The sequence below is a fragment of the Herpailurus yagouaroundi genome, unplaced genomic scaffold, assembly GCF_014898765.1.
Source record: "Herpailurus yagouaroundi ecotype Mexico unplaced genomic scaffold, PumYag 163, whole genome shotgun sequence".
In the NCBI taxonomy this organism is placed as follows: Eukaryota; Metazoa; Chordata; class Mammalia; order Carnivora; family Felidae; genus Herpailurus; species Herpailurus yagouaroundi.
Window position 1 is genome coordinate 9,660,728 of NW_024412404.1, and position 17,751 is coordinate 9,678,478.

Below are 17,751 nucleotides of genomic sequence, written 5' to 3' on the forward strand. Positions count from 1 at the left end.
AGTGAACTATATTAAGTATTTTTTAAAATGTATTAACTGTTTTTAAAAACCTGTTCCAGGTACCGAGTCCAAATAAAATATTTCAAATATTACACTCTCATAGCACCTTATGTTTTCTTCCTTCACAGCATTTATCACTGTTAATTACTAGTGTACTTATTCATTTAATTATTACTAGTGTACTCTGCTAAACAATAAGCTCTGTAAAGGCAAATTATGTGTCTTCTATCCATAGAATTCCCAGCGCTTACCACAGTGCCTGGCAAAAAGTATGTAATGAATACACTGATAAAGGATAAATGAGTTTGCAAAGTCTTTGAGGCTGTAGTAGTAAACCATTCATAAAGTCTGCCCCCAAACTTCTAAATTTGCATAGCAATTTACACTTGGTGACTTCCGCATTTCCAAAATTATTATACTGCTTGGTATACAACATAAATGTTAATTTCTTTGGCCATGTCTGCAACAGTGACAAGGAAAGATACTGTACTGTGGCATTATTGTTTATGGGGTGCCTGGATGACTCCGTTAAGCATCCAATTTCAGCTCAGGTCATGATCTCAAGATTCGTGAGTTCGAGCCCCACATGGGGCTCTCTGCTGTCAGCGCAGGAGCCCACTTTGGATCCTCTGTCTCCCTCTCTCTCTCTCCTCCTCTCCTGCACTCACTCACTCTCTCAAAAATAAACATTAAAGGGGCGCCTGAGTGGCTCAGTCGGCTGAGCGTCCAACTTCAGCTCAGGTCATGATCTCACAGTTTGTGGGTTTGAGCCCCACATCAGGCTCTGTGCTGACCTCTTGTTCAGAGCCTGGAGCCTGCTACAGATTCTGTGTCTCCTTCTCTCTCTGCCCCTGCCCCGCTCACACTTTGTCTCACTCTGTTTCTCAAAAATAAATAAATGTAAAAAAAATTTTTTTTAAAACAGAAAAGAAACATTAAAAAAAAATTTACGCTAACAATCAACCTAGCTCTACCATTAAAAAATACTTTTTCTGGGGCGCCTGGGTGGCTCAGTCGGTTAAGCGGCCAACTTCGGCTCAGGTCATGATCTCGCAGTCTCTGAGTTCGAGCCCTGCGTCGGGCTCTGTGCTGACAGCTCAGAGCCTGGAGCCTGTTTCAGATTCTGTGTCTCCCTCTCTCTGACCCTCCCCCATTCATGCTCTGTCTCTCTCTGTCTCAAAAATAAATAAACGTTCAAAAAAAAATTAAAAAAAAATTCTTTTTCTTTTTAATCTAAAATTTAAATGTTTAAAATTGACTGAAATAAAGAAAATAAATTTTACTTTTGACCAAGCTGATAAGTCAAACATCTTTAATTAGTTTCTATAATCCAGAAACCGCTGTTTTCACAAGGATCATATTATACCACCCTGTCATACTTTTTATTGCATATGTCCAAGAAACAGAACTTTTAAAAATACACTACAACTTTATGGTCTACAATGTTTCTAAAGGTTGTGTGGAAAAATATGTATTTCCACTCATACCAAACTAACAGATAGTAAAATTAGGCTTAAAACGTTTTTATAAAGGCAATAACATATATCCTACATAAAAAAAAAAAAATAACTAGGCAGAAATCAGAGAGCAGCGTTGGTATTGAAGAATTTTAGTCTTTCCCCAAGAAGTAGTGATTTCAAAACAAAATAAAATTAGAAGTAGGAAAAGATCATTGAAGTCGTATAAATTTCAAATGTAATCTATTATTAATTTTACATTCTTTCATCTTAAAGTGTGGCTTTATTTAAATATTCTTATCTACTAGCATAAAAGTGGATTTTGTTCTCAAAGAAGTACAGCCTAATGTGAATCATCATTTTTCTGATCATTCTTATAAAAATTACAAACACTAATTTTGGGGGCGCCTGGGTGGCTCAGTCGGTTAAGCGTCCAACTTCGGCTCAGGTCATGATCTCACGGTCCGTGAGTTCGAGCCCCGCGTCAGGCTCTGTGCTGACAGCTCAGAGCCTGGAGCCTCCTTCCAATTCTGTGTCTCCCTCTCTCTCTGACCCTCCCCCATTCATGCTCTCTCTGTCTCAAAAATAAATAAACATTAAAAAAAATTTTTTTTTTAATTATAAACACTAATTTTTTTTTTTTAATTTTGTTCAACGTTTATTTATTTTAGGGACAGAGAGAGACAGAGCATGAACAGGGGAGGGGCAGAGAGAGAGGGAGACACAGATTCGGAAACAGGCTCCAGGCTCTGAGCCATCAGCCCAGAGCCCGACACGGGGCTCGAAATCACGGACCGCGAGATCGTGACCTGGCTGAAGTCGGACGCTTAACCGACTGCGCCACCCAGGCGCCCCTATAAACACTAATTTTTAAAAATCTATTTACATACAGTTTTCACCGATCTTCTATACGTTTTATTCAAGATGAATGAGAAATTTATGAAGCTGGCTGATACCTCTAAGCATACAGAAAAGGCCTTGCAGTTAAAAATGATTTGGCTCCCAGAAAAAATAAAATAAATAAAATAAAATAAAATAAAAATGATTTGGTATCAAAATTTAAAAAGAAAAAAAATCACTGGCAGTCTTTCACAAAAATGTATTTCTACTATGTCGTATATTGCTTTGATTTCAAACCTATTTATGACAAAAATGAAACTGTTCTTAAGAGTAAAGTTGTTGTGATATAAAGATGAAGTAAGTTGTGTCAGGATGTCATCATCTCATCTGCTCTGGATGAACTCAGTGGCTTAGCTGCTGAGAGGCCAGCCCCACTGGGGGCTTATCAAGAAAAACTATAGCAAGAGAACATTTAGACTATAAATACTGAGAGTTTGTGAGGATTATTGCAGAGTCTTAGATCTTGGCAAGGCTACTCTTTGCTGATCTAAGCAGTTCTCCAAGGACCTTAGAGCAATTAGCTCCAGCCATAGTAAAGGAGACTTTCTTTTTAGTTTATTTATTTATTTTGAGAGAGAGAGACTGAACATGAGCAGGGAGAGGCACTGAGAGAGGGAGGGAGAGAGAGGGAAAGAGAGAATCCCAAGCAGGCTCCATCCACACTGTCAGTGCAGTACCCAATGTAGGCCTTGAACCCATGAACTGGGAGATCATGACCTGAGTTGAAACCAAGAGCCAGATGCTTAACTGACTGAGCCACCCAGGCGCCCCCATAGTAAAGGAGACTTTTTAAACCTCAGTGGTAAAAAAAAAAAAAAACCAAGCAGCATCCCTGGGAAAAAGATCCCCTCACCCATCAACACATGCTAGGTGCATCCTTCCCTAGCAAGGTGCTCTAAAACAGGACTTTTATATTTGTGCTGGCAGGAGGACATCAGCTCTCAGTTGGCTAAGCCATCTCTCCCTAGTACCAAGTCATATGAATGTATATCTCAGGTAATTTGATCTTTATTACTATCATCTCCTCTTGCTTGAAACAATAGTGTGATTTACCTATCACTGGTTTGGAGTATGTTATTTATTTACTGGCTTAATAACAGACATTATCCCATATGCTACTGGCTTGTGAAATTCCTGCAGTAAATCTGTGATAAATAGATTGCTGGCAAAGACAAACTCAGCTTCTGAGCATGAATTGCCTCAAAACAAAATATTGCCCTTTAACACACGAAAATATCAGTAAAAATATGTATATATCATAACAAATCAGATCGGTCTGTTGAAAACTGAGGAGGTTGAACAGGAAAAATGCCTTAACACAGAGCTTAAAGTTAATACACATATTTAGCAAATACAAAAACATACAAGTTTAAACCAAACGACTCACAAAAGATCTCTTTCAGGTCCCTATCCAGGTTCATAAAATAATAAAGTCACAAATACATAATTTATTATAGGGCATTGTTCAAATAAACTCATATAATAAACTATTCTATATTTAATTACCTTTCTTTCCATTTAATAAGAATCTACGGATTACTGACTGAAATCTCCTATACGAGAAGTGAACAGCAACAAAAATATAAGTATGATTTTAAGAAACCAGTAAACATAAAAGAGATTAGAAAGTTTGGACCTAAATCTTGGTTTTGAGAATGTTGACTTAGATGATCAAACATTTAAGTCCCTTTTCAATCCTAAATACACACAACTTAAAATCTTAAGTTAAAAATCCCATTCTACAACAATTATTTATGGAGGGAATAAAAGCAGTAGAGGATATGACAAACGTGAGGTCACTATGTTCTATGAATGCTTTGTATTATTACCTAGCCAATAGCCATTTGGTTGCAAATTACCATTTTCTGAAATAAATCTAAATTGAAATAACTAAAAGAATTCAATTTATTTAGCTTAAGAAAAAAAAAAAAAGCTTCTCCAAAGAGCACTATCATTAAGAGATATTAAAAGCATAATGAAAGTTGTGTTTGTTATTTAATTGTTAAAACAGAAGAAATAAAGGGAGGAGCACCTGGGTAGCTCAGTTGGTTAAGCATGAGATTTCAACTCAGGTCATGATCTCCCAAGTTGTGGTTTGTGAGTTCGGGCCCTGTGTTGGCTCTGTGCTGACAGCTCAGAGCCTGGGGACTGCTTCAGATTCTGTGTCTCCCTCTCTCTCTCTGACCCTCCCCCCATCTCTCTCTCAAAAATAAACAAATATTAAAAGAAGAAGAAGAAGAAGAGAAAGAAGAAGAAGGAAAAAATAATAATAATAATAGGGAAGAAATTGGGGGAGTTTTATGGAATTTAGTTACAAGGTAAATCAAGAAAATATGTGAATATGATGTATCCAAAAGTCTCAAAGGACAGTTCACTACTAGAACAATTATAAAATGTTAAAGACCAAAAAATAAAAAAATAAAAAACCCACTTTTAATAAATTAGAACCAAATATTTTAAATACTTTTAGGTTTTTCAATAAACATATACACATAAGGGATTATAGGCTTACTGAAGGAACTACCTACCTTTCCTACTTAAAAAAAAAAAAACTCATTTCTAACAATAAGTTTCTGTTCTGAAATATATTAGTTCCCATGTTCCATTTTCTTATCCTAGTAAGTTATTTCTTACTCCTTAAACCAAAACAAACATTATCAATGTTAAATTCATAAACAAAATATCTAAATGTGTGTAAAATAATGCTACCTAGAATAAATCTAAAATTAGTTTAATACCTTGTTTCACTGGAGAGTTCTCTTTTGTCCCTATAACTATTACTAGGAAGAAAGAACAAGAGTTTAAGGAAGCAAGAATTTGTATAATTTAAAAAACAAAGCGTGAGTTAATGTATTATTTATGTATTGAAAACAAATTGGATACTTTCTTTAAATCTCTGTATTTTTACCTAAACATGTTCATGCTCTTAACAATGTTTAATATTAAAACAATGGCTATGCCCTATGTAAATCTCTAATACAACATTAATGAGGCATTTATTTTTTAATTTTGAAATAAACCTATGATGAATTAGTGGTTAACATAAGTTGTGGCCACTGCTTTGTAAAAAAGTGGAAAGTGACTGAATTCTTTATACTAAGCATGTGGGACTTCTATATTCAATAAAAACCATAAAGACTAAAAAAACAGGACAAAGAAACATGCAACCAACCAATATTTAATAAATATTTCAATAGCTGAGGTACTCAAGATGGTACAATCAGCAGTTTAAATTAGCCTAAACCACTTTAAAATTTTAGAAAGAAAGTATTTATAATAAAGTACATATTCCCCATCTCTTTTCTTTACAAACATAAATAATTTAGGGGAAAATGATGTAAAAAAATAGCACTTAGCCCAAATTATAGGCAAGAACCTACCTAGTAAACTCCTTAAGAACTCAAAAGGGAGAAATAATTAGATGTCAACTCTTACAGGCCCTCAGTAAACAGAATAATTTAGATAACAAATTTATTATAAAAGATTGTTAAAGACCTCTTTTTGGTCACCTTTGTTACCTGGGTACTCTGATACATTCCTCTGATCCTAGCAGGCCAAGCTGTCCATCAGAATCGAGACCCCAAGCATACACCTGGCCTTTGTCATTTAGTGCTAATGTATGAGCTTCTCCACATGAAACAGCTACGATATTTTGGGCATCCAGGGCAACAACCTGCTCTACAGAAATCAAGAAGAGAAATATTACATTCTAGTTTTGAACTACCAATGAGAATAAAACACAGTCTTCATCTTGTACAAAAAAGCTTAAGAAAATGATAAAATACAGACTAAGTGTAACACTAGTTATTCTGAAAAATTTAACAAGTATGTGCCACATAAAATTCTCATTGTGGTAAATACAGATATACATCCTAGGGTATAAGCAATTCAAAATATTAAGTGACTTGAACATTTTGGGGAAGAAGTTTAAGGTTTATAAAATTACTGAGAAAGTTACTCTTCATTCAAAGCCATTGCCAGTAACAGCTAAAAAGGGAATCATTTAAATATCCTGGACTATTTAATAATAAAATCATAATTAACATACACTACTATGGAGTGATTCTGAAATTAATAAAATAATCTGAATTGGGAATTTCTGATAGAAAAGGACCTTCTTTACAGATCTCATAAATGATGCATCTACTAGGTATTCTGAGGAGGGCCTTGAAAGGCAATGTAACCATAACAAATAGGTTTCAGTTTATGGACTGCCATTTTAACATCAAATATATAAAAATCCATATGTGGTTAAAATGTGTTCAAGTTTTAAACTAAAAATTAATTTAAGCATTGGTCCTTCATAAGACTGTCAACAGCCACTGACAAACCAGTAAAGAAAGTGAAATTGTTCCCTTAGTCTCCTTAGGATGCATAATGTCTACCAGTTTTTTACTAGTACTATTACATGTGTTTTTAGGATGAACCTTTTTTTTTTTAGCTTAGTAATAAGAAAGATATAATTTTTGTCTTCAATAAACCTAAGGTTCATGTTGAAGAGTCGTTAACTGAACCAATCAGGGTTTCTTCTGAAGCACACTTTAGCTCAGTGTACAAAGCAACTGTTCAATAAATAAACTAATTGCATCAAGAACATTTAAATTCCTATGTTTAGAGAAATTCAAATGTTTAGGATTACTACCCTGCCATTTTGGAGTGGGAGATTATATAGCCTCTAGAATCTTTACAACTCTAATGATATGTTATTTAAAGTACTTACCTTAAAGTACTGAGTTAATAACTCGTGAAGCTGGTGTATGTAGAAGTTCATTATACTAACCTTTTGCTTTTTGTATATATTTTTGTGTATACGTTTTTATGAAATTATATTGTAGGAACATACAAAACAAGAAACAAAAAGAACAAGATATAACACACTGTCTCCTACCTCCCACAAAAAAAAAAAAATCAAGAAAAGGGCTTATAGGTATGATATCATTTGTTTACATCAAAATATTATCACAAATCTTAATTATGAAGAAAGAAGTAAAATACTCAAAAGATCTGTTCTCTTTCAGAGGCCCCAGAAATAAGTCAATGTCTCTCCAAGACAATCCTCAAAGGAAGTACAATAAAGAGTAGAAAATGACAAGATGACAAGACAAATGAATAAGACCGGTTGGTTCAATAGCAAATGAAGAGTACTAAATAGACAGCAATGGCTGTAAAATCAAAGGCATAAAAACTCAAGAAACAAAGAAGAAACAATCATTCATACAAAACATTAGTATTTACTATATACTTCTTATGCTCCAAACACTGGAGACACAAGGAGATTAAAACAGATTCCTAGCCCTCAAAGAATTTACAGTCTATAGAAAGACAGGTGAGATAAGGATTGTGATTAAATGCTAAGATAAAGATACACAAAAGGCACCATGGGAACATGAGATATTTATTAAAGCCTTAAAAGATACCAGGAAGAATTCTAGAAGACAGTAACACTTAACACTAAATCCTGAGCTGAGAAAAAGGAAGAGATTCCATGTAGCCATTTGAGAAAATTCTTATAGCAAGACAAACTAACTAAAAGCAAAGTGAAAAGACTAGTAAGGAAAACAGGGAAACATCTTATTCACACTTCAAAGAAATAATCTCCCCAATTTTTAAAGACTTAGTTGGGGGTGGGGGGGAAGACCAGTAATTCAGTGAAAAATGGACAAAAGATGTCAACTGATAGTTCACAAAAAAAGAAACAGAAATGGCCCGTAATCATGTGAAAAGATGCTCACATTGGTAAGAGAAATGCAAATTTCTCAAAACTACATTGAGAAGCCAGTAATATCTTCACTTAGAAAATTTATAAAACCATACGCTTCTAATTTTGTATTCTTCCACATGGGTTAACCTTCAAGCATAAATGTTTACATTCTCCCACAGAATGGGAGAAAATAATTGCAAAGAATCCATCTAATAACGGACTATTATCCAAAATATATAGAAGACTCTTAAAACTCAACAATAAGAAAAACAACCCAATTAAAAAATAGGCAAAAGAACTGAACAGATACCTCACCAAGGAAGATATACAGATGGCAAGTAAGCCTATGAAAGGATATTCCTACATTTTATGACATCAGGGAATTACAAATTAAAATGAGATACTACTATACATATAGTAAAATGGCCCAAATCCAAAACACTAACAATATCAAATGCTGGAGAGGATAGAGAGCAACACAACTTCTCATTAACTGCCGGTGGGCATGCAAAATGATACAGCCACTTTGGAAGACAGGTTGGCAATTTCTTACAAAGCATACTCTTACATGATCCAGCAATCACACTCCTTGATAGTCACCCTAAGGATTTAAAAACTTAGGTTAACAAAAAAATCCATACATAGATGTTTACAGCATCTTTATTTATAATTGCTAAAACTTGGAAGCAACCAAAAATGTCCTTTAATAGGTAAATAAACTGTGGTACATACAGATAGTAGAATATTATTCAGCAATACAAAGGAATAAGCTATCAAGTCATATACAGACATGGAGGAAACTTAAACACATATTACTAAGGAAAAGAAACCTATCTGTAAAGGCTACATACCGATTCCAAATACATATATGATCCCAAATACATAACCTTCTGGAAAAGGCAAAACTTTGCAGACAGTAAAAAGTTTAGTGGTTGCTGCAGATTAGGGGGCAGGGAGAAATAAATAAGGAGAGCATAGAATATTTTTAGGGCAGTAAATAAAGGTAGTATGTATGATGACCATTACTATTCTATACAATACTATGTGTCATTATGCATTTGTCAAAACCCATAGATTGTCATACAACACAAAAAGTAAACTCTAATTAAACCATAGACTTCAGATGATGTCAACGTAGGTTTATTAATGGTGATAAATGTACCATTGTGGTACCATTGTGGATAGTGGAGGAGACTGGCTGTGTGGAGATGGTGTATATGGGAACTCTCTGTACTTTCTGCTCAATTTTGCTATGAACCTAAAACCACTCTAAAAGATAGTTTATTAATTTTAAAAATGTTTATAATAAAACTCAAAATGTTTCATAAAAATTCTAAAGTTTGATTAACAGTCTGTTGGGGAAAAAAAAGCATTCTCATATATTGATAACAGAAGTACAAAACAGAACAACCTTTATGGAGATGAAATGAAGCAATACCTAACAAAACATATGCATTTACCTTCTGGACCTAGAAATTCCATTTCCAGGAAATTACACCTAAGTACTGAAGGGTAACAGAATATGCTGCTTTGATACATGATTCTTTTGAGCTCAAGGACATTAAGAAGAAATAGATAAAAGAAAAGCTCTCTGCCCTCCCCCCATATGCCTAAAAGTAGGACATAAATTTGTAAAGGTACCCACCTCTTCCCTCTGTACCAGGAAGGACAGAAGTTAATCACCAGATACAACTCTAAACCCTTATCAGCTCAGAGATGGCACCAGGAAAACCTACATAAGTACTAACTAACCCTTATCTTCCATTAGTCCACCCATCTATTTATCTTCCCACAATTTGCCACCCCAGAAACTCAGTCATTTTTGTTGTTACTTATCTAAAACTTTACTGTTCTTTTAAGATACTATGTAAGCCCATGTTCTATCAACCCTAAGTTACTCATCACTGAGTGCTCCCATATCTAAGAGTAATACATGTGTTAATAAACTTGTTTTGTTCTTCTCTTGTCAATCTGCCTTTTGTCTAGGCCCCAGCTGGAGAACCCAGGATGACAGAATACAAATACGTGTGTATAGGTGTGTGCATGTGTCAACATGTATATTTATATGTATTTGTAGCACTGTATATAGTAAGACTGGAAGTATTCCAAGTATCCATCGACAAAGGATTCCATCTACACACTGCAATACTATGCTCTACAAAAAAAATAATAATAATAAGGAAACTACATACTGATATAGAAAGATCTCAAGGATATATGAGCAAAGAGTAAAAAATATCAAGTATGGAATACTATATGATTTGCTACTTTTTGTGTAAGAAGTAACAATAAGAACATATATTCGTACTTGCTTATATCTACATAAGAAAATATGAAAAGATATACAAAGAAACTAATAAACATATGTAGGTGATGCAGGTAGAGGGAAAATACAGCAGTCAGATGTAAGAGCAAAACTTCACAATGTGCATTTGTATTACCTTGATCTTTGAACCACGTGAATATATTGTCTATTCCAAACAAAAAATAAAATTTAACTTTAAAAATTAAATAGAACATTAAAGAAAATAGTTAAAGCCATGTATTGAAACCAATGTTTTCATTTTAAAACTGACCTACTTTAATTTTTTTCTACATACTAACAACTCAAGACAAATAATCTTTCAGAAGTTTAGTGCCATCAAATTACTGAGATACCTATTCTGAGAATGGATAACTGCTTCAGAAATACATTATTAAAGAAGCATAATAACACAGTTATACGTCCTGGGAATAGCATTAAATACAGGCTTCTCAGACAACAAATACACAAAACTCATAGCTTCTCTGTATGAATTTTTTTTAATTACTTAGTTTTTCTCAATGGCTCATCAAAGTGAATAGCCTCAACCATTCCCCCAACCCCTAGTCTGCTAGAAAGTCAGATCAATAGCATGCTGAGACATTTTACATCTAATGAAATTAGATGGCTGAATGCTCAAAACGAGAGTCAATGATAAGCAAGACTGAAGGAAAAATAAAGGAACCTAGCAAAACAACAACAAAAAATTCACTAGAAGCCTAACTCGATGCCCTGTGTGAGGGGGAAGAAGAAAAGAAGTCATATCAAACCCAACAGCTAACATTTATTATTAACTACGTACCAGGTACTGTGCTACTTTTAATCACCAAGTTACATTTGGCTTTCAAGGCCAAATTAACACAGAAAAGGGAGGAGTAAGTGGGGATTAAATTCACTTCAACTAGAGTTAAGTATGAATATATAAGGAAGAGGACAGATGCAAAAACAAAAAAAACAAAAAAAAAAAACAATTTGCCAAGCAAGCCCATTAAACAGTTGATTCCTTTGATAAAGAAGGACTACAAGATGTTGGAATTATGAACCTATGATGCTAAACTTGATGGAAGAGTTTTAATAACACCACATGACCATTATAGTCAATTATAGCCCAGAAAATATGTTATCTCTTTAAAAATATGTAAAACAGATAAAACATGTGGTAAGTGTTGTTGGTCATTATGTTATTCTTTCCACCCTTTTTATGCTTCAAAATGCTCACATAAAATGTTTGAAAAAAGTAACACTGTTCATATCAGCATTGATGGCTCACGAGAACATTTAGTTTTGGGAGGCACCAAAGGGCAAAAAAAAAAAACATAACTGGTGGAGATAACCTTGGGAAAGAAAAAATACACTTCTCAGAGACAGGAGCAAAAACAGAAAAGATAAAGAACTAGAGGCATGTAACATTATCCATCCTGTAAATATTAACAGCAGATATATTCTAAATACATCCCTAATAGGTGCCTGGTTGTTATTACTTCTGGTTCTTCTTATACTTTACATTGTTAAAATGCGGTATTTTTGAAAACTAATGGTGCATCATTTTAGTAAGGAAGAAAAGGCCATTATCTTTGCTCCATACATACAAATATAGTCATTTTTAGACTTATGAAAAACAATTAAAATATTCAACCTAATGACAATTTTAATTTCTACATCACCTATTTCCTACCAATTACCTCTGGATGCAGATCTGATTTCAGCATTTATTCATAAACAAACTGCATCAAATAAATTTCGTTGCAAATATTTTTTTTTCAATATATGAAGTTTATTGTCAAACTGGTTTCCATACAACACCCAGTGCTCATCCCAAAAGGTGCCCTCCTCAATACCTATCACCCACCCTCCCCTCCCTCCCACCCCATCAACCCTCAGTTTGTTCTCAGTTTGCAAATATTATAAAAGAAGAAAGAATAATGCTGCACAGCCTTTTAGCAATGTAGGATAGGTCCAGGTTCTTGATGCAAAATGTTATATGATAAAATCCTTCCTCTTGAAAAACTAACCTATTTCCTTTGGGACCTAAAAAATATACTCGTCAATTCTTGAGTTTGTGAAAATTCATGTAGAATATCATCTCCAGACTCACTGTTTAAGAGTTCACTTGTACAATTTCATTATCATCATACAGTGATAATACCTACATTCACCTTCTGATTTGTCTAATAATTGTGAAACATCTTCCTCTGTCAATTTTCTTTTGTCACTATGGATAGAAAATGAAAAATTCTGCATTCTCAATTTTATATTTGTAGTCAATGAAAGCTACAAAAAGAAAAATAAAAGCTACAAAGATGGGACTCCGACTTCTTTTGTATCTTCTTTAAATGCTGGTGCAAAATTCTGCACAATGTATGAAGAAAACGTATGTTAAATATTGAGGATTTCACTGCACCATCCTTCTAGGAAACACCATCATTGTTCCACTTACCATCTTTGTCTGCTTATTTAGTCTACTTGAGAATATAATCAATTCTCATTATTGGCAATAGTTATGTTCTATAAAGTTACTACAAATACTTGCTCAGCAAATACGAAACACTGCCCCTAGGGATAATACAGGATTAGGCTCCCAGAAAACTCTGATCACATTTTCATAAACTGATCAACACATAACCTTGTTTTATATGTGTTTCTGCTTAAAGACATCTTATATACTATTGATTCACTAACACTGAATTCACAGCCAACAGCACCCTAACTCATACCTCAATGTATTATCATAGCCTTCTTGTGCTTAGGAACACTAGACAGCACTTCAGTATTATGCTCAGAGGTCATTTTAAACAGTGAAATGATCAAGAAAAGTACAAAAACATAAAAAATGTGGCACAAAAGGATACTTGTTTACAGTATGAGAGCTGAAACAAGAAGGCAGAGCACTGCTTTGCTGAATGTCAGCTGGGAATGCACACGTCAGGAGACCCAACTATTTTGCAGCAATGCATATGTGCATGTCCAGGAATGACCATAAAAAGGCCTCATGGGTATTAACTGACTACAACCTAGGTTGTTTTAATAACAGTACACATACACACTTCTTAGCAACCAATCACAGAATACACAAGATGGTCTACTAGGAGTCTTTGCTAACCAGGGTTTAAACCTGATACTAAGATATAATCATCAATAATATGTTCTGAGAATCTTGTAAACAAACAAACAAAAAAAAAAAAAAACAGTAAAGAATATACTGTCTTCTCAAAAAAAAAAATGTATTGCTTTTTGGATTTAAAGGCAATAAATACTACAGAAACACCATTATAGTAACATATTCACAACTAGCATCTCTTAAAAACTACTTCTTATTCAAAATTCTAAAACATCTAATTTGAAGGAAAATATAAACATTATGTTACTCTGTATCCTCTTTCACCTACAGATATCAAAATCTTGTTGTTACAGGATAATTTGTGTTCTCCCCTAAATGCATATGTTTAAGTCCTAATCCCCAGTATCTCAGAACGTGACTTTACTTAGAAACAGGGTCATTGAAGATATAATTAGTTAAGATGAGGTCATACGGGGGAGGAGGGTAGGTCCCTAAATCCTCAAAAGGGAAAATGTGGTCACAATTACACAGGGAAAATACCATATGAAGGAATGCCTAAGACTGATAGCAAACCACCAGAAACTAGCAGAGAGGCCTTATAGAAGGAACCAACCTTGCTGACACCTTGATCTTGGATTTCTAGCCTCTAGACCTATAAGATAATACATTTCTGTTACTTAAGCCACCTAGTTTGTCATACTTTGTATGGCAGCCCTAGCAAATGAATACACCTGGGTAAATATTTTTAGGTTCAAAACATTCCTGTCAACTTGGCCAAGTATTACCATCTCTGTTTTCTAGGCAAACCAAAGAAAGAAATAATTTATTTTGAATAATTCAATCACAGGTAATTGATTTTAAAATTTGGAAGTTTCTAGTTTACAATTACATTATTTCCATGTCAAAAGATTAAAATAAATGGAAAAAAGTATTTAAAGAATTGGCGAAGGATAGTTCTCTAAACAATCTTCAAAATATAAGCCAAATAAAAGTTGGCAATATGTATTTTAATTTTTAACATACATGCCTCTGACCCAGAAACTTTCATTTTAGGGATTTACTATAAAATAATGTTTACTGAATTACATTTTGTACCTGGGGAAAAAACAACAAGAGGAAATAACCTGATTTCCAATAACAGGTAGGTACATAAATTATGGAACATTCATGTAATACAAATTGATGCTCCTACACTGGGAGTTATATCTAAGTGATGAATCACTAAATTTGACTCCTGCAACCAATATATTACATATGTTAACTAGCTAGAATTTGAATAAAAAATTTGGAAGAAAAAATTGATGCTTCTATTAAAAAGAATGTATACTAACATGAAAAAACAGAAATATACTAAATGAAAAAGCAAAACCACAAAACTTTTGTATATACAGAGAATTACGTATTTTTATATAGGTATAAAAAATACAAAAATATAAACAAATAGTAGTAGTCAGCTTTAGAATGTCAGGGTAAAGTGGCTTCCACTTTTTAAATCATATATTTCTATAAAAAAAAAAGATTACATGTATCATTTTGGTAATCAGAAAAAATAAAAGGCTTTTTTCCAAGTATAGCTAACCCTCAACTTATAAATGACCCTGAACCTCACAGGAATAAATGTCCTTTGTTTCCCAAAATCAAAACTAAGGAAATAACTAACCTGAAGTAACAGAAGAAACAAGGTATAGTCAGGTACTGTTTACCTTTAAACCATGATCTATAGTTAAGTTAAATGCCCACATATATCTTTCTTAGGCTTTCTGGAACAGATAAAGAGAGCTAAACAAGCCATGAAGGGTAGAGATAAATTTTTGACATCCAAATTTAAAACTCAAATGAATTTTTCAACAGAAAATACTATAAAGGTCAATTAAATATAATTACCGATAGATTTTTTTTTTTAATTTTTTTTTTCAACATTTACTTATTTTTGGGACAGAGAGAAACAGAGCATGAACGGGGGAGGGGCAGAGAGAGAGGGAGACACAGAATCGGAAACAGGCTCCAGGCTCTGAGCCATCAGCCCAGAGCCTGACGCGGGGCTCGAACTCACGGACCGCGAGATCGTGACCTGGCTGAAGTCGGATGCTCAACCGACTGCGCCACCCAGGCGCCCCAATTACCGATAGATTATTATACTTAGGTAGAATTATTCCAAAGATTAGTTTGAAAATCTACTTATGATCTAGCAATATTTCTATAAGCAAAGAAAAATTTGGTTTTTAAAAACACCATTCATTCATAAATCAGGGACTATGTGGTATGAAAGTACAATTACAACTGATCCAAGTCTACAATTATCCTTTTTTTTTTTTTTAATGTTTATTTATTTTTGAGAGAGAGAGATAGAGTACAAGCAGGTAGGGACAGAGAAAGAGGGAGACACAGAATCCAAAGCAGGCTCCAGACTCTGAGCTGTCAACACAGAGGCTGACACAGGGCTCAAACCCACAAACCGTGAGATCATGACCTGAGACGAAGTCAGTTGCTTAACCAACTGAGCCACCCAGGCACTCCCACAATTATTAACTCTTAATGTGGTCAAGTTTAATGAAGTTCTACATATATTTAAAGGAAGGAAGGAAGGAAGGAAGGAAGGAAGGAAGGAAGGAAGGAAGAAAGGAAAGGAGGGAGGGAGGGAGGGAGGGAAGGAAGGAAGGAAGGAAGGAAGAAAAAGAAAAGAAAGAAAAAAAGATTTCCAACAAAGGCTGAACAACTATCAATGTTTTATACAGGGAACAAAAATCTTTGCTGATATTGTTCAAGTTATCAGGGTCTAAAAAACAATATTGTTATGAATAGCAACAAGCATAGCAATTTGATAACAATTTAAAACTGAGGTCCGAAGGAATATACATTGTTAAATAGCTAATCTAAAGAAGTACCATTTCAATTTCTTACTAAAAGTTTAATTCTATCAGAGCTTAAGTTTCAAAATCCTCTGTCCTACCATGGCTCATTAGTTGCTATAAATATAGGTTTCCTTTTCCCTTCTCTCCGAATAACTCAAAGCTCTAACTAGAGCAAAAGAAAGTACGCTAAAAAACTGACTCTAAAAATTTTAAGTTTGCAAGATACCACAAAATTTTAAAAGTATTATATAATTTCATTCTTATTTAAAAATATATCACACACAGCCCCAATGTATATGCAGAGAAAATACTGAAAAAATAAATACTAAATTGTCAATACTAGTTATCTACAAGTAGCTTTTACTTCTTTTATTATTTAAATAACTATACGTGTAGTTGATGCATTTCATGATTTTGATTTTTAATTTTTTTTAAATGTTTATTTATTTTTAAGAGAGCACAGGTGAGCAGAGAGAAAGTGAGACACAGAATCCGAAGAAGGCTCTAGGCTCTGGGCTGTCAGCATTGAGAGCCTGATGTGGGGCTTGAATCCACGAACTGTGAGCTGATGACCTGGGCCAAAGTCAGACACTTAACCAACTGAGCCACCCAGGCGCCCCTATGATTTTGACTTTTTAAAGATTAGGACATTAATCACTTGGGATTAGTGCACAGCACCAATAAATAATTTATAGTGTTTTTTTTTCTTTTTACATAATCATATTACTAATTTTGTTACAGAAATAATAACCACAAGGCTACTTCACTCAAGGCATATACTTCTCTCTTCTTAAAGTGAAATTATTGTTTATTGACACTTTGTAAAGGATTTGTAATATAATGCACATAATAAAATATAAAACAAATCAAGAATTAAAGAAATAAAACTAAATGTCTAAACTAAATAAAAACTGAAACTGAAAGTTAAATGAAAATGTTTATTCTCTAAAATTACTACCAATAGGAATTTGGAATGATACAACCTATAGTCACCAAAACATTTTAATGAGTTCCCGGATAAAATCTAAAGTTAACATAATTTACATGTCTCAGTTGACAGCCCACAATAAAAAATATCATAAAATTAGAGTTATAACTAATTAGATTACAAAATTCTTTATGATGGATATGTTTACAAGTTCATAACTCTTTCATGCATTCTATTACCTACAGGTGTACAGTTAACATACATAAAAAGCTTATGTGCCTGGCACTATGTTAAATATGTAATCTCATTTAATCCTCATAACACCATGAGGCAGGTGTGTACCATCATCCCTACTTCACAGATAAAGGCACTAAATATAAACATTTCCCTATTTATTGAACTGTTGTGCTTTTAACATTTAAATAACAAGGTATTAATGTTTTAATAATTTATTTTCAAAATATACTTAAAATTTTGTGAATACTTATGGCTTTACAACATTTTTCTTTAGAAAAGTCCTTTCTGGATGTCTGGAAACCACTGCAATTAATTG

At 33.7% G+C, this 17,751-nt stretch overlaps 1 protein-coding gene across 7 annotated transcripts in view; it reads right to left on the reverse strand.

Moving 5' to 3' along the window:
• Positions 1-17,751, reverse strand: part of HERC4 (HECT and RLD domain containing E3 ubiquitin protein ligase 4) — a 137,263-nt gene that overhangs the window by 102,869 nt on the left and 16,643 nt on the right. For 5 of the 7 annotated variants that reach the window (XM_040485168.1, XM_040485166.1, XM_040485164.1 and 2 more), the window contains 2 exons: positions 5,876-6,035; positions 5,096-5,137 (listed from right to left, as the gene is read on the reverse strand). In XM_040485168.1, coding sequence (XP_040341102.1) covers positions 5,096-5,137; positions 5,876-6,035 — 202 coding nt within the window. The remainder of the gene's footprint in view (positions 1-5,095; positions 5,138-5,875; positions 6,036-17,751) is intronic. The other 2 variants (XM_040485170.1, XM_040485169.1) reach the window with 1 other exon arrangement.